This window comes from Bacillus rossius, chromosome 1 (assembly GCF_032445375.1).
Source record: "Bacillus rossius redtenbacheri isolate Brsri chromosome 1, Brsri_v3, whole genome shotgun sequence".
Taxonomy (NCBI): Eukaryota; Metazoa; Arthropoda; class Insecta; order Phasmatodea; family Bacillidae; genus Bacillus; species Bacillus rossius.
The window spans coordinates 120,356,923-120,380,109 of record NC_086330.1 but is presented as its reverse complement, the minus strand read 5'-3'; the positions used below and the strand labels follow the sequence as shown (position 1 = coordinate 120,380,109).

Below are 23,187 nucleotides of genomic sequence, written 5' to 3'. Positions count from 1 at the left end.
GAAGGCCGCAAAGGGAGCACTTGCTACGTGTGATTTCAAGTTCCCCACGGAAGTAAGTGGCACACTCCTACGACGCACTTTTCTTGTGAAGAGTTTGTAAAAATTAGGGTAATTACTGGGCTCCCTTAATTACTCGTCTTTACACGAGGGGCACTCGAGCCCTTAGTAATTACCGCAATTTACCTTTGTGGTATGGAGTGGCGGTAAGCTCACTTGACTCCGACCGGGTGGCTAGGGGCGCGCTTCGTTAGCGGGACTAAGTACGGGCGGTCGCAAGTCGGGCTTGAAGACGGCCTCCGGCCGGACGACGTCAAAGAATAAAGTAATGCACAGACAAGAAAATCCCACAAAACCACTAAGCATTGCAATGAAGACAATGCCTCTTTTTCATCTGATGCAATGGCCGGGCAAAACCATCACTTTGCCCGGCCATGAAATGTTATGGCCGGGCAGTCGCCTGGGTCGCCCCCCCCCCCTTCAACCACGGTTCCTACGTGCCTGAACTTGTCATTATATTGCACCACTGGCTTCCCTGTTTCCAAGATTAATAAAAGAAAATGAAATCCAACAACTCGATACAGAATGGCGATTGCTATGTAATACGGAAATTGGTGGTAGTAGTGGCAGTAAAGACACAGTAGAGGATTTATGGGATAGTGTCCGTAAATAATCATACGCAGACTCCAACCAGGTATTTCCTCTACTAGCCAAATTTATTTGGAGTTTTTTGAGTCTACCCCATTCGACTGCTACAGCGGAACGAGTGTTTTCAGCAGTGAATTTGATGAAAACGAAAACCAGGAACAGGCTATCTTCAAAGACAGTATGCGGTCTGTTACACACCAAGAGACTAGTTTCTAAATTTAAATGCTTTTCTTTTGATGTAACTAGTACAATAATTAAGAGAGTTCAAAACAAAATGTATGATAGTGATGATGATGATGATAATAATAATGATGATGACTGACGTTTTGGTAATTGAAGAAGGAGCAGGCTACAAGCAACTTTTTGTTTTCATCTGTTTTTTATATGGTCTGTGAAAATAACAATTTTTTTCTTGTGGTTTGTGTATCTTATTATGTAATGTGAATGAAACAAGTTTTTTTTTTACTAATTTAAAAGTAAATGTGTGTAAAAATAGGTTTACTAAATTAATTGTAAAGGAAAGCTATATGTTTAGTATATCTACTTCTTTCTACTGTTTTTTCGCGGTTCAATCTCCTGCTTTGGTGAGTGGTAGACCTGGCAACACTGCACGAGTGTTTTGTGTTTTGTTTGTTGTACAGAATAATATTTATCAATATTGTCAACGTATTGATTTGTTGTAATTTTGTACACGTAGTGTATGCTGTAGTGTTATATAATTAAAATGTTGAGAAAAAGTGTTTCTGTTGTTGTATTGGGTGATGTTGGGCGAAGTCCTCGAATGCAGTATCATTCCTTATCTTTCGCTAGAGAAGGTTATGTGGTGGACGTAATAGGTTATGGTGGTTCTGAAGTCCTCTCAGAACTTCGCTGTCATGAAAATGTTAATATTAGGACACTGTCAGATCCACCGGATTTTCGTAAATGTAAGTTAAATTAATATAAGAGCTTTAAAATGTTTATTAATATTTATTGAAGTTAAATTATGATAGTATGTATTTTTACTTACTTTCAAATAAGGATCATGACGTTTTAATTCTTAGGTCGGCTTTGTATCTTGCTGGAAACAGTATCGCAAGAGTGGTGTTTCTAGTATGGACAAGATACTCTCAGGTCAATCAGGTCATGCCCTCATGCTCTTCGTCTCAAGGAAGTATTCCGAGGGCAAGACGGGAGTAGTCTAGATCCCGATTCCATAACAATACTTACGTCATTACATCCCCTACATTCTTACAGGACAAGCGCTGGAATATTCAGGTTTTGGGTGGGGAACTATAAACAATATTTTCCACATACTTCATCTTTAAAAATTTTTATTGGTAATTATTGGATATCCCGGCTTTTCACACACTACACAAGTCTCAAAATTTACTCCCAAGGGATGATTTCGTAATTCCTACTATTTTGTGAAAAAGTTAAAATTTTATATCGTACATTACAATACCTGTTCTTTTACACTGCCATAGCCATTCATTATTTATCAGCGATAAATAGGAATATATGTTTTCCATATACTAAAGCTGTTACTGAATTAACCTTGTAAGGAATGTTTCTTAATTGCTACTGGTTTGTGAAAAAAATAACAGCTTACACTACAACACCTATGTATTCACGCAATTGTCGACGTTTATGTTTACTTGTGTAGGTTTTTTAAAAAAAATTTTTGGAGAACTTTAGTCAATGTAAGTGTTGTAATAATTTGTTTAAAAAAAGACTGTATTGCAGTTGTAAGGAATTTTAAATGCTTGTATTTCATGTTGTTTAGTTAATTTGCATTTAAAGTACGTTGTAACAAACGAGTCTAATGGGAGCCTAAAATTTGAATTGAATCATTAACGTTATTCATTTTCAGCGTGAAATAGGTACATCCTGTTCACTGAAGTAGCTGACACATTGAATTTGAAGTCTTTCCATGGAATTCTTTCAAAGCCATCATATATTCTGTATTCATTATGGCGGGTGTTTCATGTATCCAAGTTTATCCCTGGATCCTGAAGGCTTGACCCTGTGGTACATAAGATTTGCTGTTTTCAGTAGGTACGTCAGAAGATCCTGATCAACAAAGAAAATGCAAAATAAAAAAAATATGATTGTAGGTTGAAAAAAAAATTGCTTTTATTGTATTTATGATTATAATTCATTATTATGACAATAAATTTTTTTATGTACAGGATCTTCTGAAGTACTGAATCAAAATAGCAAGCATTAGCCTATGTACCACAGGATCAAGCCAACAGAATCATGCCATCAGGATCTTTCGACATACTGAATTAAAAAACCAAGCATCATGTACCACAGGATCAAGCCAACAGGATCAAGCCTCCAGGATCCAGGGATAAACTTAAACATATGAAACAGAAGAATCAGCGTATTTTTAATTCTCCATTGTTGGCTACAGTTGTGCCAAACAACTGTACACAATCACGGAGCAGATCGCGGATAAACAATGAATTGCGGTGGCAGTGTGAAAACACAGGTTTTGTAATGTAAGCTTTAAACTGTTAGTGTTCTTGAACCAGTAGGATTAAAGAAACCATGTTTTCAGGGTACATTTAAGGACATCTCTAGTACTTGAAACACATATTTTCCATTTTTAATTACTTTTTGTTTCACGAAGCTGTGATTTACGATGCTGGTATAGTAATGTAAGCTATTAACTTTTATTTTTCACAAACTAGTAGGAATTAAGAAACCATCCCTTCAGGGTAAATTTAGGGACGTGTGTAATGTGTGAAAACCTTGTTTTCCAATTTTTTTTTCTTTCTGTTCTAAAAAGCATTAACGTCTGATAAATACAATTTTATTTTTCGGTATTGTAAACTAGACTATAATCCCCCCCTGCTCAAGTCTATTATGCGATAATGATATTTCATTATAAAAGAAATGATGTCTTAAATTTTACAACTATGGCGGTATCGTGAAATATAACACAGTGCCGTATTTATAACAAAACTTTGTGATACTGAGGAATATGAGGAATTATGAGGAATAAAATACTGGTATCGCAAAATAGACTAGACCGGGTGGGACTGCAATCCATTTCACGATACCAATGAAATATTTTTTCAAAAATCTCACTTTCAAAATATTAAATACTGCTATCTCAAAATTCACTATACCGCGTGGGACTTGTCTACTTCACGATACCACGAAAATATTATGGTAAAATGTTCCAGTTTCACCAAATGAAATACTGGTATCGCTAAACAACCTAGACCTAGTAGAATTTAAGTCAACTTTGCGAATACCTAAACCTATAATTTACCTAAATAAAAACCGTGAAAATTCTTGCATCAACATTCGCTCTTGCCAAAATCCCATTATTTTACCTGCTTATACCGTAAGAACATAAAGGTCATAATTTTTCAGCACAGCCTTGTTGATGACTTCATCAACATCCACCCCTCCAGTGCGCACAAAAAGACGTGTTTTTTTTAAATGACTTTTCTGATTTTCACAAAACATTTTCTTTTTGAAAGTCTAATGTTTTTACTTTACAATGGCACCATTATCATGATCTTTTCTTCAGTATTTTTTATTTATAATTCATTTTGAATAAAAATACAATCAAAATGCAGGATTATGAAAAATCAATTGGAGATATTTTAAATTAAATTAACACAAAACATTTAAGCAAAAAAAAAAACTTTATTCATCAATATTTTGTTCTACATCCCCTTGCCTTTACAACGGCTTGCATGCAGTTCCTCATAAACCTTATTAAAGGTTTTGACAAAGTCTTATGGGATCCCACTCCATTTCTCCCCCAGCATAATCTTGACCTCGTTGATGTCAGATGGTGCGGGATTTCTGGCTCGTATCTTCCATTTGAGCTCGTCCCATAAATGTTCAGTCAGATTCATGTCATGACTGAGGGCTAGCCCCTCTATCATCCCGAGACCAACCTCCTCAGTGAATTGCTGAGTGGTACGCGCTGTATGACACCGAGCATTGTCATGCATCAACATGAAGTCTTCCTCTATATATCCTGCGTAGGGCACAACATGATGCAGGAGAATGTCCTTGATGTATCGTTCATCAGTCAGACCCCCCCACTGGCCTCCTCCTCCAGGTATTAAAACAAGATCTGTTTTTCCCTCAAGGGATATGACAGCCCACATCATGCAGGAACTGCCGCCGTACGAGACTGTTTCAGCAAAACAGCACCGTAAAAATCACTCTCCTGCACGCTGGTACACCCGGTCTCTCCTATCACTACCATGGAGACACATTCTGCTCTCATCAGTGAACAGGACAGCCTGCCATTGCTCGGTGCTCCAATTGACGTGTTCCCGAGCAAATTTGAGTCACACTTTGTGACGTGCAGTCAATTTTGGGCCTCTAGCGGGCCATCTTGGAGTGAGGTTTTGATTTCTTCAAGTGTCTTCTGACTGTCCATTGACTAACAGCTACTCCCCGAACTTGTCTCAGCTCCTGTTGCACATCGACGCCTGTGAGATGACGATTTCGCAGTGAAGTTGAGACGATAAAGCAATCGTCTCTCTCAGATGTGCACCGACGCCGGCTGGGATGTGGTCTCCGAGTGAAGGTACTAGTTTCCTGACACCTTGTGAATACTCTTGAGACAGCAGATTGGCTCAAAGCTAGTTGATGATCGACTTCTCATTGACTACAGTCTGCTTGCAACAAAGCAAAAACTTGTGAGGCTTCTTCTGGCATAGTATCTATGGTTTTGCTAAAACAATGGATTACACATGCAGAGATGTGTTCAGGTCAATGTGTGATAAGCAACTAATGAGATATATCGGTCTTTGAAATTACTGCGACGCGCAACTCGTGGTTACAGACAGAGCACATTTTGCTATGCATAAGTTCAGATCATGTTAATTTGAAAAACATTGTACAGATTTTAATGATAAAGGGGTCCTTGTAAAGATAAAAAATTAGGGTGCCTAAAATAAAATGTTTTGTGAAAATCAGAAAAGCCATTAAAAAAAAATAAGTCTTTGTGTGCGCATGTGAGCGTTGAGTGGATGTACTTGCACACGAGTGTATATATTAACTGACCTACCCTCACCAGAACTTTCGCTTTGTTTGTTTAATTCAACATTGCAAAACTCACCTACCAAATCAAACAAAAAGCACATAAAACAACTACAAATCACAAATATTTTAAAATCATAAAAACCCACTTGACTCTTTTGACTTTATGGCAAAATCTTTTATTGTCAATAATTCTCTTGTAGATATTAAATTTATGCCAAATCAATTGCCATTTTTCCATTTACTTTATTATATATACCGAAACACGAACTGTTGTTATCCTGTTCACTACAAAAATCACACAATCACATGTTCATGTTAATATAAATTTAATATAAATAAACATGACCTAGCTTTTCTCTCATGACTACTTTGCTTATTTCCACACATACCAAATAAATTTCTTAATATTTAATTTATATATAGTGTTACTTATTTATTGACTTTATAAAAATATTTATTTCCTTTTTATTTCGTTCCTTCTGGTACCACAATTGCTCCAACGCTCACACTATCATTCGTCTTCTTTTATTCACTGCTCTATTTTTGCTTTTGCTGTTGACAATTTTACATACTATATATTTCATTGTTCAGCAATTTAATTTATCATTGGCATTGCTACTTTCATAACATTATACATTTCCCCGACTTTATTTTCAAACACTATGAATCTGTAATCGTAAACCGAACTTGACTCGGCAAGGTCTCTGCTTGTTATGGCACAATCATCACTTCTGTGTTGTTTGTAATGATACATGTGAAGTGGTTTTTAGGACAATGAATAATGTCTTTCACACATTACATACAATGGTGATCATATATTTAAATTTATTTTTGAATAAAGTATAGTTTATATGTATGTATTTCTTTAATTACTACGGGTTATATGACGTATACAGCCTATCCTTATTTACGATCTTATGTTTAAACAAATACAGCATATTTCGATTAAGCTTTCATCATTTGTGGCACAATATTAGGTATTGCCTAAGCAGTTTCACCTTCAGACGAATCTTAATTCACATTTTTATTTTTTGAGACAACTGCTCGTCGGGTTAAAAAAAATAAACCTCAATTTGTTCTTTTTGCCAATATGAGAATTATCAACTCTTTATGACCTATGTTTATTTGCTCCTAAACTCTTGCATCTCCTAGGGAGAAAAAGAGATGGTGAATAAAACAAATCTCTTATGTGGGAGTATAAGAAATTTCATGCCTGCCATGTAGTGACAGGAGAGGAACAACAGGAAATCGTACAAAGCTAAAAACTCAAAATTTAATAACGTGCTTTAGCAGGTCGGTTAAAAACAAGTACCCAAACCATGTTTTTTATTTATTATTATTATTTTTTTAAATTTTTTTTACCCCGAGAAAACTCTCTACACGCCAGATTTTGATTAGCTTTACCCTTTACTGTTGTTCAACTCTTGTGTCTGTGCAGTTGTCATGTAACATAATTATTAATGTTATTTAAGAAAACTTTGTAGATAAATAATGTTGGTGTTAGTAACTTGTTTTGAATGCTCAGTTGCACCATAAAGGTTCTGACATATCTTTTCAGACACGGGCCTGATCATATTTCAACAAATTTTTCTGTTGCTATATTGTTTTTAGAGTACCCAACCAAAATTGTTTTGAACTTTGAGATGAAATATTCTCTGTTAATGTAGAGTGAGAAGAGGCAAATTTCTATAGTAGCTGGTTTTCTGTAATAAAAAAAAATTTAAAAAAATAAACAGAAAATGAATTCTAAGAATAACGCTGCTGACTGTCGCATGTGCAGTACGTAACAACCCAGATTACAGCCTTCCTCATGCAATAGGCCTACAGTAATAATCTTAGTTATAAATTTTTGTCATTTTTCGAATTAGACATAAAGTGTTTCACCGGGTTTATTGTTTTTATTTTTATAATTCATATAATATTTTTGAAGTAATTTTTTTTGCTGGCTTCTTTGCGTGGGAAGGCGTGCTAACGTGATTCTCCATCGTTTTTTTTTCCACGACCGAGGCTTTGTTTCACACGCTAGGCGTGTGAGTCATGGTCACGGGAGTGTGACAAAGAGACCAAATCGCTGCGTCGTGGGAACAGAAGTAAGCATTTCGTGGACGCTTCTGTTACCATGCACCGTGATTGGCTGAGAATTACGTCAGCGAGCCCAGAACACTGCCCGCACGAAGGAAAGGTAGACTGTAAGATCAGTCATTGTCCGAGCACTGGGCCGAGCGGTCGTTGTTCGGGCGGCGGCCCGAGCAGGCTGTGGCCGGGCGATGGCTCCTTGTATTATTTTTTTTATGTACTGTTAGTTTTTTTTTTATTGCGCTCTGTTGTACGAAATATAGTGTGATTTTTACATAAATAAATAAAACAGGTAATCCATCAAACTTTGTGTAAAAATTTCTTGTTTCTGCAACCTGTATGTTCCACTCATCACCTAATTTGAGCTAGCCGGAGGTGGTGAATGGTAACAAGTAATGCGGCCACTGCCCTCCATGAGTTTCTACTATGCTTGCATAAAGCTTGCCTCAATAATGGCGATTTTAAAATAGAACCTTTCGTGTAGCGATAGGTATCAATTGGCGTAGCAAAGATACTTGCTGAAATTGTAAGGTATAAGCCTTAAAAAACGGGAAAGTATTGATTTAAAATTTGCAGCAATTATCTTAGCTACGTCTCTTGAGACCTGACACTTGCCTGTCATTGAGGCAAGCTTTTAGCAAACACAGTAGGGACATACGCATGCACAGATGAATGATAAAACATTTAAATACATGTAAAGAGAGAAAGAACACATATCCATGAAAGTGTGGGTACATTACGAGCAGAAAACAATGTAGCCATTTGCAATTGTGGGTGTACTTTTGATGAGGTACCCGACGATATATGAATTTGCCTACAATACCTATTTATATTCTACCTCGCAACACAAGACACTCACTGAAAAACCAACCATTATTACATAAAGATAAAACGATACAAAATCGACAACTTCACTACAAACAATGCTTTCATCTAACATACAACACGCCAAATGATACAGAACAAAGAATTCAATTTGACGATTCTGGCCTCCATTCCACTACGTGAGTTAAAATACTACTTAAAATTACTACCTAAATTTGCAATATTACTTAAATAGTACAAATTTTAAATCAATCCATATCCAAGAAACCCCAAATAGTCTTTCCTTGTAGTTGCAATAACGCCCTTAACCAGAAAACTATGTGTAAAACCGTGTCCATATTTAATGTAATGCAACAGTTAACACAACTTGTACCGAAATGAAAACTAAAATGCAGTAGTGAAAGTGTGTGTATATATCATTTGAACTGTAAAACATTTTTGTAGATAATAAAAATTTCACAATTTTGCACCCCTATTTAATCATACAAAAATGGGCAGAATTAATAACAATTTGATTTTGTAAGTCCAAAACAGAACTTAAACATATAATTAACATGGTTGTAATGACATACTGACGTGAATAAACCACTTTACCTATAAACTTTTTCTATGAATTCATTAGGAATTTTCAATCAATTTTTCAGCATTAATAGTGGAATGTTTTTAGTGTTTGTAAATACCATTAAAAACTTTTTTTATTATTGCAGAAAAGCTGCTACTCAATAATTGTATCTGAGCAGACACCTTCAAAAACTGTAAGGATATGATTGGGGTTATTTTCACATTCAAATTCAAATATTTGAGCATATTTTTAACATTTTGCATTGTATGGGTATGAGAAATTCCTGTGCACCTGTATTTAAGTTTTATGCCATATTAGAGCTTTATCTTTTGTTTCAATTAATGTTAAGGATAATACATAACTTTCCAACAAAAATTAATTTAAATGTTGAGTTTTCCATTTTATATAAATGAGACTGTGATCACATGGATCTTGTCAAGGATGTATTTGTGTTAGTGAGGTGAGATGATAAGTGCAACGCTTGCTGGTGCTTCTAGCATGGAATCGCCTCTAAGTGCAAGGCTCTAAACTGGCACGCTGTCTTCTCATCATGCTTAGAGCTACTATGAGATTTGAGTAGTAAACATAAAATTATAAGGCTTAGGAATGAAGATACGGGTTTACAGCAAATTCCTGAATGCTTTAAAGAATTAGTACCAGGTGTTTCATACCAAAAAGTTATTCTGATAACACATGTGTTACACTCTTATAGAAATACAGTTTACAAAGGAAATATGGAAACAGAACTACTCATCCACCCTCAGCAAAGTCCTAAATTCTTTTCGTAAACAGACACCACTCCGATATCTTCAGATTTTTTCAAAATTTGTGGGTTTTTTTTTTTTTTTTTTTTTAAGTTCTGCACACCATGTATGCTCGGTTAGGCGGGGGCTTTAATTATTCCTACTTTAGCAATGTGTGCAGGCTCCATTTTATTATTATTTATCTGATATATGTTTGTTATAGATACTCCAGCACTCATTGGATACATCCTGAAGGCGCTGTGGCAGGCATTCAGTCTGTTTTTCACATTGATATGGAAGAGACGATCGCACCACGTGGTGGTGCAGAACGTTCCTGCCGTGCCTACTCTAGCAGTCTGCTGGGTGTACTGCTTGCTGACAAATGCAAAATTCATCATAGACTGGCATAACTATAGTTATTCGATCCTAGCTTTGGCAGTGGGGAAATCTCATGTTCTCTATCACATAACACGCTGGTTTGAAGGATTCTTTGGCCAAAGGGCGTGTTCAAACCTCTGTGTGACACGAGCTATGAAAGATGATTTAAAAAAAAGGTGGAATATCAGGTAATAATTTTGATTATTTTTTTTGTGCAAAGAATCAGCAGTTAAATGTTATGAAGTTGATATTACATACAGTTTGTTTGCTTGGTAAAATAAAGTCACTGGTTAAAGTTTTATTGGTACTAAAGCAAAATGTTACTGTTCAATTTTAATATGTATAATTATTATAACTATCACTCTTTCACGGGTTGTAACCAAATACCATTAGATCAATCAATGTACAAAGTATTGTCAACCAAATATTACACTACCACAATCCTTCAATGTGGGTGTGTGTTAATGTGTAACCATAGTTAACATGTTTCCTGCAGTGCTACAACACTGTATGACAGACCGCCTGAGCAGTTTCACTCGGTGTCCCTCTCAGAGCGCCATGACCTGTTTGAGAAGCTAGCAGCAGAGTACCCCTTGTTTGGGGACTGCGGCAGCGGTGGGAAGACGACATTCACCGAACTGCGAACAGACAAGTCCATCACCCTGAGGAGTGATCGTCCCGGCTTGCTTGTGTCCAGTACCAGCTGGACTGAAGATGAAGATTTCTCTGTTTTGCTTTCTGCTCTAAGTGGTATATATTTGTACTTTCAATTTAAAATACTTATTTTTCTATACATGATCTTGCTTTCACTGATATATACCTACATAAATTTATTTTGCTCAAAATTTTGTGCAAAATATCAGTGCTGCAAGTATTATAGCTTTCCTATAATTACACAGGCCTACAAGAAAAAAAAAATGTTTGAGGGCCAAGGATTTTGGAACTGATTTTGGCTATATGTATTTAAAGTGCTGAATCTAAATATAAAATTAGTTTTTTCTTTCAGTTCTACTTTTTAAGATAAGCAAAGCTTAAAATGTGTTTTATACACAATGAAACAAATATGATTCAATACCAGTTGCTCACTCAACGACAATGAAAAAAACATATAGCATCATAGCTTTGGTCTTAGAGAAGATACGGGATCGTGAACATTAATGGATGATTTGTGTGGACTTAAAAATGGCCACACCAAATATCCTTGTTGCTTGTGCCTCTGGGATAGCATAGACAAAACACACCACTGTTTAGACAAGCGTGACCTGAGAAAGAAGACCTGGTGGTAAAAGAAAAAAAATAGTTATTAACGAACCCTTGCTCATAAATAAGTTTTGTAAAGGCTCTTGATAAGGATGGATCATGCTTTCCATTTATAAAAGAAAAAATGCTGCACTTGAGTAAGGAAAAAATTAAAGCAAAGATAATAAACAGCCCAGAAATAAGAAAACTCATTTAGGACCAAGCCTTCGTTAATTCCATGAATGAGGCTAATAAAAAATCCTGGACTTTATTTGTTGCAGTTGTCGGAAATTTTCTGGGCCAAGAAAAAGAAGAAAACCATGTTGAACTGGTAAACAATATGCTTAAAAATTTAAATTCCCTTGGGTGCAACATGAGTATTAAGTTGCACTATTTGCACAGCCACCTGTGCCGTTTTCCTGAAAATTTTGGAGACAGCAGTGAGGAGCAAGATGAAAGATTTCATCAAGATATTACAATTATGGAGGACCACTATCAAGGAAAATGGGATACACACATGATGGTAGATTATTGCTGGAGTTTAAAAAGGGACTGTTCCAAGATACATTCAAGAAGTTCACGAAAAAGATGCTTCCGAAGTGTTGAGTGACTAGTTGGTTCCATCAATGACTTGGTACTATCTTTGTATATATAATAATATTAGTATATACTGATAATATTTACGTAATTTAATAATAAAAATTTCAAGTTTAATTTTTAGATTTGATTCATGGATTTAACCTAAAATAACGTAAAACGTTCATTTCACTAAAATTTTATATCTGAAAAATTTGACCTCATATGCAAAAACTAATGCCATATTTAAATTCAGGGCACCAAATTCATATGAAATCAGCTCCAAATACCCCGGCACCAAAACTATTTTTAGCCTGTGTTATTTACTGTTTGCTTACCAAGCAATACATAAAATGAAGCAAACCTAGACCTTGTCCTTTCCATAAATGGTCTAATTTTCTCTCTCAATATTACAATAAACTATTTATTTGCTATCTCCTGGGAAACATGTTTGCCATTGGACCCTGAATGCAAGACAACTCCCAGTTATACAAGTCAAGATTCCAAGATAAATTATTAACTTATCTTTTTCATTTCCTTGCTTATTCAGAAGTCACTGCACAGAATCACACAAATAAAAATCTTAATTCTGTAATTAAAAATTTTTTTCCAACAATTTTACAATACACCTGCTAATATTTTCCCCCAATATTAACAGTCTGAAAATTATTACTCTCACTACTGACATTCTCTTCATCACACTGCGGCATGTATCTTCAGTACCATCCATGGCATTTGACAAACAGCATTTTTGAAACCTAAATGGTTGTTGAAATAGTTTGCTGTCATTTATAAGATAAACCCTGGTTTTTTTGGATGGTCATTCAACAAAAAACTCTCATTTTATTTTTGAGTTATTTTTAGTGTACTTAAGTAGGTGGTAAGTATTCGTTATTATATCTTGTCAAGTTCATTAGAGATGGATGCATTCATTATAAGTCAGGCAAATAAGGGTAAAAATTCAGGGTTCCCACACTTCAGGTTTCCATGTCCCATCTATTATTTTTTTCCTGTCTCATCAGTCTGCATAATAACAGATATAATGAGATAAAAATTAAGATCAAATCACAACCAACATGCATAATATGCAAAATTGACTATAAAATGTTATTCTGCACAATATAAAATTTGAACTATTATTTTCAATACTACCCAACCAACACTGCCAATTGTTAAAGAAAATTACATTAATATGTTTGTTTGACATTGTAACGACATATTATTGTTATCATGGGAAAACTATATACATTTGATTGTACCTCAAAAGTTCTCCAACAGTCGGTGAACATGTTACAAATATAAATAAAAAAATTAAAAAAATGTGAGGAAGTCTTTCAGTACTCATCAGTAATGAGCAAACTCGTGTGTTCTCATGTTGCAAATAAACTCATAAACAAAACTCGGACAAAATTTAAATTAGAGTTGTTTAAAATAATGTTGAGTGTGATAAATAAACTGATAAATAAAATGGTCACTTTTTAAATACCAAAATTCTAGATGCGTGTCACACACATACTTTCTGCACCCTCCGCTGAATCGTAAATGTTGCTTGCCACCATCAAACGCAGATAGCAATTAGCAGCATGAAACAACTGGAAAATTTAAAATATTATAGATGGCTCTGATAAAACCCCGGCTTTGGACTTGATTTTTGACAAGAAATATTATTAAAATACTGTCCATCTTATGAAATTCAATAAACAGTTAATACTCTACAAGATTTCAACCACACCCCTTGAGGTTACCAAGCACACATTCTACCACTAAGCCTCTTGGAAATTAGAAGGAGAATAATCATTGGAATGCCAGTATATGTAGGTATTTTAAAACTTGTGATTTCTTTTTACTATGACTACTAAAGTTTAACAAATATATTCCAGGGTAGTTTGACTATCATAAAATTTAATTTGGCACATCAGTACGTTTGTAATTTCCTGTGATGTTTACAAAAGTTTACGAGTGTATGTTGCTACATATGTCTGTTTACCATCTTTGACACATTTCCATTCGTTGACTTCTGTTACATTTTCATGAAATTACTCCTACCAAATACTGTATACCAAGAGCAATTATGTTTACACATCAGTAAATAAGTAAAAAATTAATACAAAGTTGGTTGTATCCCACAAGTTCAAATGTTAGTAAAAAAATCACATACCAATTAACAGCCCACAAATTTAAGTTTAAAACACATCAGATTTAATCATAGGATACTATATAGTAATAAAAACTGATACTATTTATTCTTACATATTGTTAATATCCCAGTGCTTTTGAGGTTTTCAAGATACCTTTTCACTTCCGTGAGATTTTCCATTTTGCAAATTTTCCGTCAGTGGGAACCCTGGTATCTGCCATGCCGTCCCAGCATCCTGGAGTGATTTAGGAAATCATGGAAAATTTAAATCAGGATGTCTCAGCAGTTTGTAGCCTGAATCCTTCGCAATATGAATTTAACATTTTACAGTTGCACCACCTTGTTCAGTCCTTAGGAAGGAATTCTAATTGATGGCAGATGTTGATTATGCTCTTAACTATTGTAAACATGTAGGCAAACCTTACTGAGGCTAATGCTTTCCTTCCTCTTTCACTGGTTTATCTACTTAAGTGGTGTTTGCACAGATTACGAAGAAGCAAGTACACTAGAACCCAAGACCTACCCTCGGCTGGTGTGTGTAATTACCGGCAAGGGACCACTGAAGGATTACTATTGCAAGTTAATGCAAGACAAAGCTTGGAAGCACATTCAAGTTGTGACGCCATGGCTTGCACCGGAAGATTATCCTTTGCTGTTAGGTAAGATAGCAAAAGCACTAAGTGATATTTTTTGTAACAAAATGTGAAAAATAATAATTTTCATAGGCTTCTTATGAAAAATGTTAAACAATTATTAAAGAAACTGTAATTTATTTCATTAGAAAGACATCTCAGAAATAAAAAAATATATATATATACAGGATGTAAATGAAATGGCGGAAAATCTCGCAGATGCAGGTAGCCAGACCTACATCAAGAAGAATGGGTATAGGAACCACCCCTCTGTTGCCAATAGTATGGGTGCAAAACCACTGTGAATGTAGTGTTGAGGAAACGGTAAAGCGAAGATAAATCAACAACCTCAACTAATGAAACGCTGTCCTTCCAGATTCAATTAAGATGCATGACAACACGTATGCAGGGAATAAAAGGTGACCACAATTCCATTGCATACGTAGGAAACATGGCGTCGCCTCTTGTTACTATGCACGTATTACTGTACCTGTACGCATGTTCTAAGCTATCGTTATGAAACAATAACAGGAATGACATAAGGAACATAAAAGGTCCTCGTACTTGAACACGCTCAGACAAACCGTTTCTGAGATACAGGCACTCAAAGTCGGAGCATTATGACAATGCGGACAGGTAGGCAACACGCGCAGCCTGTACGTGGTGACATGCGTGTGGGGAAAACTAGCGACGTACAATGACGTATTACCGAGAGGTACACAACAACGTGACACCGTGGAAGGAGGAGGGGCAGGGTGCAGGCGGGACGTAGTTAGTAGTACGTGTAATGTTGTAATTATTTATTGTATGGATTAAACTCGCAGGAAAGCACAGTAGCTCCAACGTGTCCGTGCCAGCACATTACGCGACACAGTGATAACATAAGCATGTTTTCATTCGACGCAATAATCTTACTGTACAACTGGCATACTGTATTTCAAAGCAACATGTGTTCAAATTGTCCGCCGTCCATCTCAATACAAGCACGCACCCGACACACAACCGCCGCCTGCACCGCTCGCAAGTGATCGCTGGTTACTTGCACAACAGCAGCATGCAGTCTGGCAATGCACTCTTCCACACTTACTACAGGTTCACGCATCACTAGTTCCTTAAGGAATCCCCACATGAAGAAGTCGACGGGATTAAGATCCGGTGACCGTGGTGGCCAGTATACAGGTCCACCCCTTCCGATCCACTGCCCTGGGCAGATGCGACCCAATTCCTGGAGAGCTGTTGCACTGTAATGCGCCGGTGCCCCATCATGTTGGTACCACATAACGCGTCGCAACGCAAGTGGAACATCCTCTAAGAGCTGCGGCAGTACCTCACTGAGAAACACCGCATACCCAACTCCAGTGAGTCTGTCTGGCAAGAGATACGGTCCTATCAACCGGCTTCCCAGGATACCGCACCAGACGTTTATGTTCCATCGGGCCTGACGACCTCTGACACGAGTGACATGCGGATTGCCATAATTGCAGATATTGTGCCTATTGAAGACACCTTCTTGGTTAAAATGAGCTTCATCTGTCCACAGGATGTGACCCACGATGTTTGGGTCTTGTTGCAGTGCTGTACGCATCCAGTGGCAGTACTGTAGACGGCGTGGTCGATCGCCCTCCATCAAGTGCTGTAAAGGACTGTAGTGATATGGATACAGCCCGTCGTCACGCAAGATAGAATGTATGGACGATTGACTCAGACAGACGCGTCGTCCAGCTGTGCGCGTACTTAAGGTGGGATCACGTACAAACATCTGCAGAACCCTCTCTTCAACCCGCGCCATGCGTCAGTCTCGTTGCCTTCCACGATTTCCGTTCCCCACAGGTCGTATTTGTCCCGTTTTACGTAATCGTTCCTCCACCCTACGTATGACATTCCCTTTGGGGTGACGACGTCCGTGGTACCTCTCCCTGTACATACGCGCTGCTGCGTGCGTATTACCACGACATTCGCCAAGTGTGCGTAACATATCGCAGTATTCTTGTACGCTGTACTCCATGCGTTTGCTTGCAATTCAGCGCCAGTCGACTACTCATTAACGTAGGCACTGATCAACTGCGTTCGCCAGCTCGCCTTGGCTTCCCCATTTCCTTCGCCAGCTCCCCTCCTCTCCCTGTTTTCCCTTCTTTCAACTATGTGCCATTGTGTGCAACACGCCTAGTAGCATCTTGCCAGCATGTTACTACGTGCGGGCTGCGCATGTTGCCTACCTGTCCGCATTGTCATAATGCTCTGACTTTGAGTGCCTGTATTTCAGAAACGGTTTGTCTGAGCGTGTTCAAGTACGAGGACCTTTTATGTTCCTTATGTCATTCCTGTTATTGATTCACTACGATAGCTTAGAACAGGCGTACAGGTACAGTAATATGTGCATAGTAACAGAGGCGATGCCATGTTTCCTACGTATGCGATGGAATTGTGGTCACCTTTTATTCCCTGTATACGTGTTGTCATGCATCTTAATTGAATCCGGAAGGACAGCGTTTCATTAGTTGTGGTTGTTGATTTATCTTCGCTTTACCGTTTCCTCAACACTACATTCACAGTGGTTTTGCACCTATACTATTGGCAACAGAGGGGTGGTTCCTATACCCATTCTTCTTGGTGTAGGTCTAGCTACCTGCATCCGCGAGATTTTCCGCCATTTCATTTACATCCTGTATATTAAAAGATTAAATAGGACCACTCTTAAGTGTAAACTTTAAATTACATGGGACCCATTTTTGCAAATAAAATGAGTGCAAATGGGTGGGATGTTCAACTCATGCTGTTAAAACTAAGAAAATGTGTGCCGTTTTGTGTATATTGATTCATATTAATACTTGTAGAAAAATCTTTTAAATATTATTAATATATTATTATTAGAGATGGGATTTTAGAATCTTGGATTCGTCGAATATACCGAATCCTATGGCAGACCTGCTAACTCTCACGATTTTGGTGTGAGGCTCACAATTTTAAGGTCCATCTCACGCCCTCACGCCAAAATAGTGTTTCCTCACGATTTTTCGGGGCCCCAAGATTTTGTTTGTAAAAGTTACAAAACAAGTTTTACGAAAGCTTACAGTAACGAGTTTCCATCAATACTCGAGTCACGTAAAGGAAGCAATTTTGCGTTTTGTAGCATGTGCCGTGCTGATTTTTCTATCTCGCATAGTGGAAGAGGAGACATTGTGAAACATGTCGCTACAAAAAAACACAACTAACACGTGAAGTGTATTGCTTCCAATAAAAAAATTAATTTTGCTGTGAACAGTGATAATAGTGTTACACGAGCAGAATATTATTTTACATCTTTTTTAGTTGCGGCCCTGCATGATCACTACATGACAGCGCAAAATTATGTTCAACTAAATTAAATCTGCATCCTATAATTTGTTGAAATAAATTTTGAAGCAGAGACCATGTAACATATGTACAGGTATGTCACTTAAATTTAAAGATTCTCATTTGTTGTTTTTTATATCTAACCTGTATTTATGGGCCTGAAAATTTTTATCGAGGACCTCATGATTTTTTAAATTTGAATGTTGGCAGGTCTGCTATGGATTCGAGTATTCGTAGGATTCGAGGAGGATTCGTAGGATTTGAGGTGGGTTTTTCAGAGTTTTAGTAATTGAAAATTGTATACCTAAACTATATTATTAAGGTAACGGAAATAGCACAAACATAAGATAAACTACGCTGCATTTTGTCAATTAGCATAACTACTCGATCATTTCCAACCTTCAATAATATAACATTGTAGAAAAAAAGTAACCTTTTTTAAATGGCGTCTGTTATACAAACTTGTGTGTGTGGTTTTTGAGGTTATTTGTCTCTATTTTATATCAGGTGTATATACTATCCACTTTTTTTATTATTTCAAAATTTCAATATTTGTTTACAACAGGTTGTTTGTTTTCAATTTGTTTAACAGTAAACGGATGCCATTTCAGCTCAAGGAGTATTTGTCGATTCATGACACGGTAAAAGTAAACACAGAAGTTATTCTTATAACTTTACATCTAAAAATATATAAAATAAACTAAGTATGATATTTAAATGTGCGAAAATAACAGGTGCTTCTAATCCTAACTTTTCTCTTTTGCTGTCGGTAAAACCAACCCAACTGCCAATCAGATCATTGCTGTTAGCACGCACTAATGAAAAGCGGCACTTCCATCTTCATCACGTTTCCCCCAATGGTGGTTTTGTTGTTAACAATTTCCAGACGTAAAATGATGCTTAGATTAACTGTGAGAAATTCCCGTAATTAACTAATACTATTAAGCCGTCACTGCATTTATTAGCAATCTACAGATTTTGCGCTTGAAAGTAATTAATTGCGCTGACGCCAGAAAGTAAAGTGGCCCGTGCGGCGTGCTGTTAATGTTTCACATGATGGCCACTATAATTGTGGGGGCGTGGTATTCAGTTAGAACAGCGAGCAAATGATTGGTTGAACACAGAGGGAAGAGCCCAAACGGCGTGTAGGATTGTAGGATTGAATTGAACGTACTTGAAAGAGCATGTACGTCATGTAGTTAAAGTTTCGTTATTTTCAACGTGAGTTTTTTTTTTTTAAAGCAAGGAATATTTAATGTTTACGTTCGTGCTGATTGCCACAAAATAGGTGTTTAGTATTTTATTATAGACAAGTGATGTGATATTTCAGATTTCGGTTCATTTGAAAATACCATTGAAAATCGCACGTCAGATGTGTGGCAGCATTTCCTTCTTGACAAAACTGACAGGACAAAAGCAGTGTGTCTCTTGTTCGGTGTAAAAATATCACAAGGAAAAACTGGAACTGCAAGTGCCATGAAAAAACACTTAAAAATTCATTCTGCACAAATTGCGATCAACCGAAATCGTAACACCGCAACATCAGATCAAGATGATGATCCCTATCGGGTTGAACCCCAAACAGTTTCAGTGCATAGTGAGGCAGAACACTCTACAAAATGCGAGTCAGATTTTTTTCAGCCAACCCTAGCTGAATTTATGAACCAGAAAAGCAAGTTTAATATGTATGATGCAAGAAGCAAAAAAATCACAAAATTGATTGCCCAGATGATATGTTTTGATAATCAGCCATTGAGTATTGTAGAAAATAAAGGCTTCAACAACCTTATCAGTTACTTAGAACCACGTTACAAAATGGTTTGTAGGAAGCATATAGCAAACAAAGTGATCCCTGACATGTATGCAAGTGTGAAGAGGAAAGTTGGGGAACTTCTTCTGCAAGCAGACTTTATATCCCTCACTGTAGACATGTGGACGTCAACAGCCAATGACGATTTTATGGGTATAACAGCACACATTGTGAACAGTGACTATGTTGCATGTCATTTGTGTCTCGAAGTTAGACCTTTTCTTGAAGTTTCCCACAATGCAGAGAACCTTATTATAGTTTCATTGAAGAAGTGTGCAGGATATGGAAAATATCTGACAAAATTTTTGTCATAGTACAGACAATGCTCGTAACATTACAGCAGCACTTAATTCCTCACATTTTAAACACATACCTTGTTTGGCTCATTCATTGAAGTTGGTCGTGAAAGATGGCATATTTGATTCCTAAACACTCTAATTTGTTTTCTTTGTGCCGTCGTGTGGTTGGCCATTATAAGCACTCAACTGCAGCTTCCAAGGTGTTGAAGATATGTCAAACCACAGTAGGTGCTAAAAACCATAGGTTAATTCAGGACAAGCCAACTCGATGGAATTCTTCACTGCTAATGGTGAAACGCCTCTTGGAGCAAAAACAGGCTCTGACTTGGCAGCAACTGAGTTGCCTCATTCGACAGAAAACATTGCACTACAAGAAAAAATTTGGGAAAAGTTGCAGAATGTGGCTCAGCTGTTAGAAATCTTCTATGATGCAACTTTGACAGTTTCTTCAGCATGTGTTACCATTTCAGAAGTTATCCCTATTGTCAATAGCATTTTGCAACACCTCGAAGATCTGACATTGCCTGGCTTCAGTGGTGTGCGTAACGATTTGGTGGCATCACTAAAAAACGGTACAGCACAATGGAAACACTCGAAGTGAGTAACTTATTACTTGAAAGTATTTGTTTGGTCTAGAATTACATCAATTAAGTTTAATATATGAAATTATGTTGTTTATTTTTAGGAATATTCTGATGCTGTTTTGGTGGACCCTAGAATTAAGGGCAAAGCATTCACCAGTAAAACAAACCTGGAGGCAGCCGAACAGTTTCTCCTGAATGAAATGTCTAACAATATGGTTGAGGATTCTGAAGTATGCCAAAATGAAACCAAACACAAAACTGCAGTAACTACAACAGTGGGTAACTTAACTTGTTTTTCAATTGCTAATACATATACTGATAAAAGATTACTAAATGAATAAAATTATGCTTGTCTTGTGTAATGTATTCTGTGTTGCACATGTACATTAGGTGCAACTTATTGTTGTGTATTTTGTATGTATAATGTAGTCCTATAACTGAATTAGTGTATTTAAATTATTATATGAAAAATCACTCTCAATGTTTATCGAAGTTCATGATGTGAAATAAATAAATATTAACTTCTTTGCAGGTTGAAAATAAAAATCATGGTATGTGGAAGTTTTATACAAAATTGCTGGAGGCTGAAACTCAGGCTGCCAGAAGTCAGGAAGCCATGTCTGCAGAAGAATTCTTCAGATATTTGGCTGAGGAACCTCTACAGCCAGACCAGAGTGTCTTAGGATATTGGAAATCACACCATGTATCATATCCAAGACTCTCTAGGGCTGCAAGGAAGTATCACTCATGTCCTCCAGCCTCTGTATTTTGTGAGTGTCTGTTCAGCACAGCAGGCATCATACAGGACCAGAAATGCAGCTGACTTGATCCACAGAGATTAAATATGCTCACCTTTTTAAACAAAAATTTGAACCTAATAAATACATAATAATTTTTTTTAAATAAATAATTTTATAAATACACATGTGATTTTTTTTAATACATAGGCCTATGTATTTTTTTAAAATAAATGTGTGATATTTTAAATAACATGTGGTGAAGTTTAGTGTGGGACTGGGATTCGAAATTCGATGACAAACACTGAGGATTCAAACAAGGATTCGGATTCGACCAAAATGTGGATTCGTACCATCCCTAATTATTATGAATATATTATATGTACACTTTTGTGTACAGTAAATTGTATAACACTTGCAGAAAAGTCTTTTAAATATTATTCTTGACAATACAAAGTGTTCATATTTAACAGCATGCAGTTGAAAACACTTACTTGGGATGTTATTAAATTTATTTGTGTTTACTCCTGCTGTATTGAGCAATCAAATTTTTTGCTGTACTCTGCAATCATGCAGAGCTAAACCTATGCTCATCTAGTAGAGGATCATACTAACCTCATCTGGATTTTGAAATCAAGTAAACAGTGTAACCAGCATGTCACCGCTGTATCTTGCAGAGTCTTCTTGGGCTCGATGCCCATTTCCTGTTTCCAGGGGTGTACAGGGGTAGAGAAGATTGAGCTGGTCTTGCGGCAGGATTCACAGTCGGCTGGTATGTAGGTTGGGCGTTGGTTCGGGCAAGGGGACGAGGGGTCTCACCTTGGTGTGGTTGTCGGTCTTAGGTTCCCCTCTCCCGTGGCTGGGCAGTCTTCTGGCGGGGCGACGCAGGGGTTGCGGTAGCGTCTGTCTCCGGGCTGGTACTAGATCGGAAAAAGCCGCTTGGAGTTCCTTGGTTGAGGTGGATTGGTTCACACTAGGATGTTCTGGAGAGCCAGCGATGGGTGACAGAGGGGCTGGGAGGTGTCGATAGACGTAGGATGCTGCGTAGACATTTCTGGCTGGGTTCTTGGTCTCGCGATACAGGGCCGAGGGGACTGGTTATGGGTGAGAGCGGGGGTGGTATGTGGTGATAGGGGCGTAAGAGGTGGTGTAGCTGAAGCTGGTTGAGCTCCTCCTCTTCCTTCCTCTTGACGATGGATGCACTGATGCTCGGAAGTGCGGTCTGCAAGAGCTTACAGAGTCCCCTCGGCAGAGGGAAGCCGAAGCGTAGATCTGGACGGCTCTCTTCGTATTGTTGATGTTGGGCGAGCTCCTCCAGGGTTGGAACTGGTCCGGGTATCCGGATCAAGGCTGGAAATAACTCCGGTGGATACTTGACGGAGGTGACCTTCGATGTTCTCTGCCGCGCGGCCTGATGGCGCAGGTGAATAGCTAGAGGGGTGAGGGATGGGGCTAAACCACTCATCAAGAAAATGACGGTATGATCTCAAAGAGTACTTTAATAATCCTTGTTATACAATTCAGGTGGTCGGCTGTCATGACTTTCCCTACTGATGCACATGCACAAAATTACACTAATTACACCCTAGTGTCTAGGGAGGGGG

General features: G+C 37.4%; 1 protein-coding gene across 1 annotated transcript in view; it reads left to right on the top strand.

Moving 5' to 3' along the window:
* Positions 1-1,223: 1,223 nt before the first annotated feature.
* LOC134543282 (chitobiosyldiphosphodolichol beta-mannosyltransferase) overlaps positions 1,224-23,187 on the top strand; it is a 28,359-nt gene continuing 6,395 nt past the window's right edge. The window contains exons 1-4 of the mRNA XM_063388193.1: positions 1,224-1,571; positions 10,082-10,424; positions 10,733-10,986; positions 14,674-14,847. Of these exons, the coding sequence (XP_063244263.1) occupies positions 1,370-1,571; positions 10,082-10,424; positions 10,733-10,986; positions 14,674-14,847 (973 nt within the window). The 5' untranslated portion in view covers positions 1,224-1,369. The remainder of the gene's footprint in view (positions 1,572-10,081; positions 10,425-10,732; positions 10,987-14,673; positions 14,848-23,187) is intronic.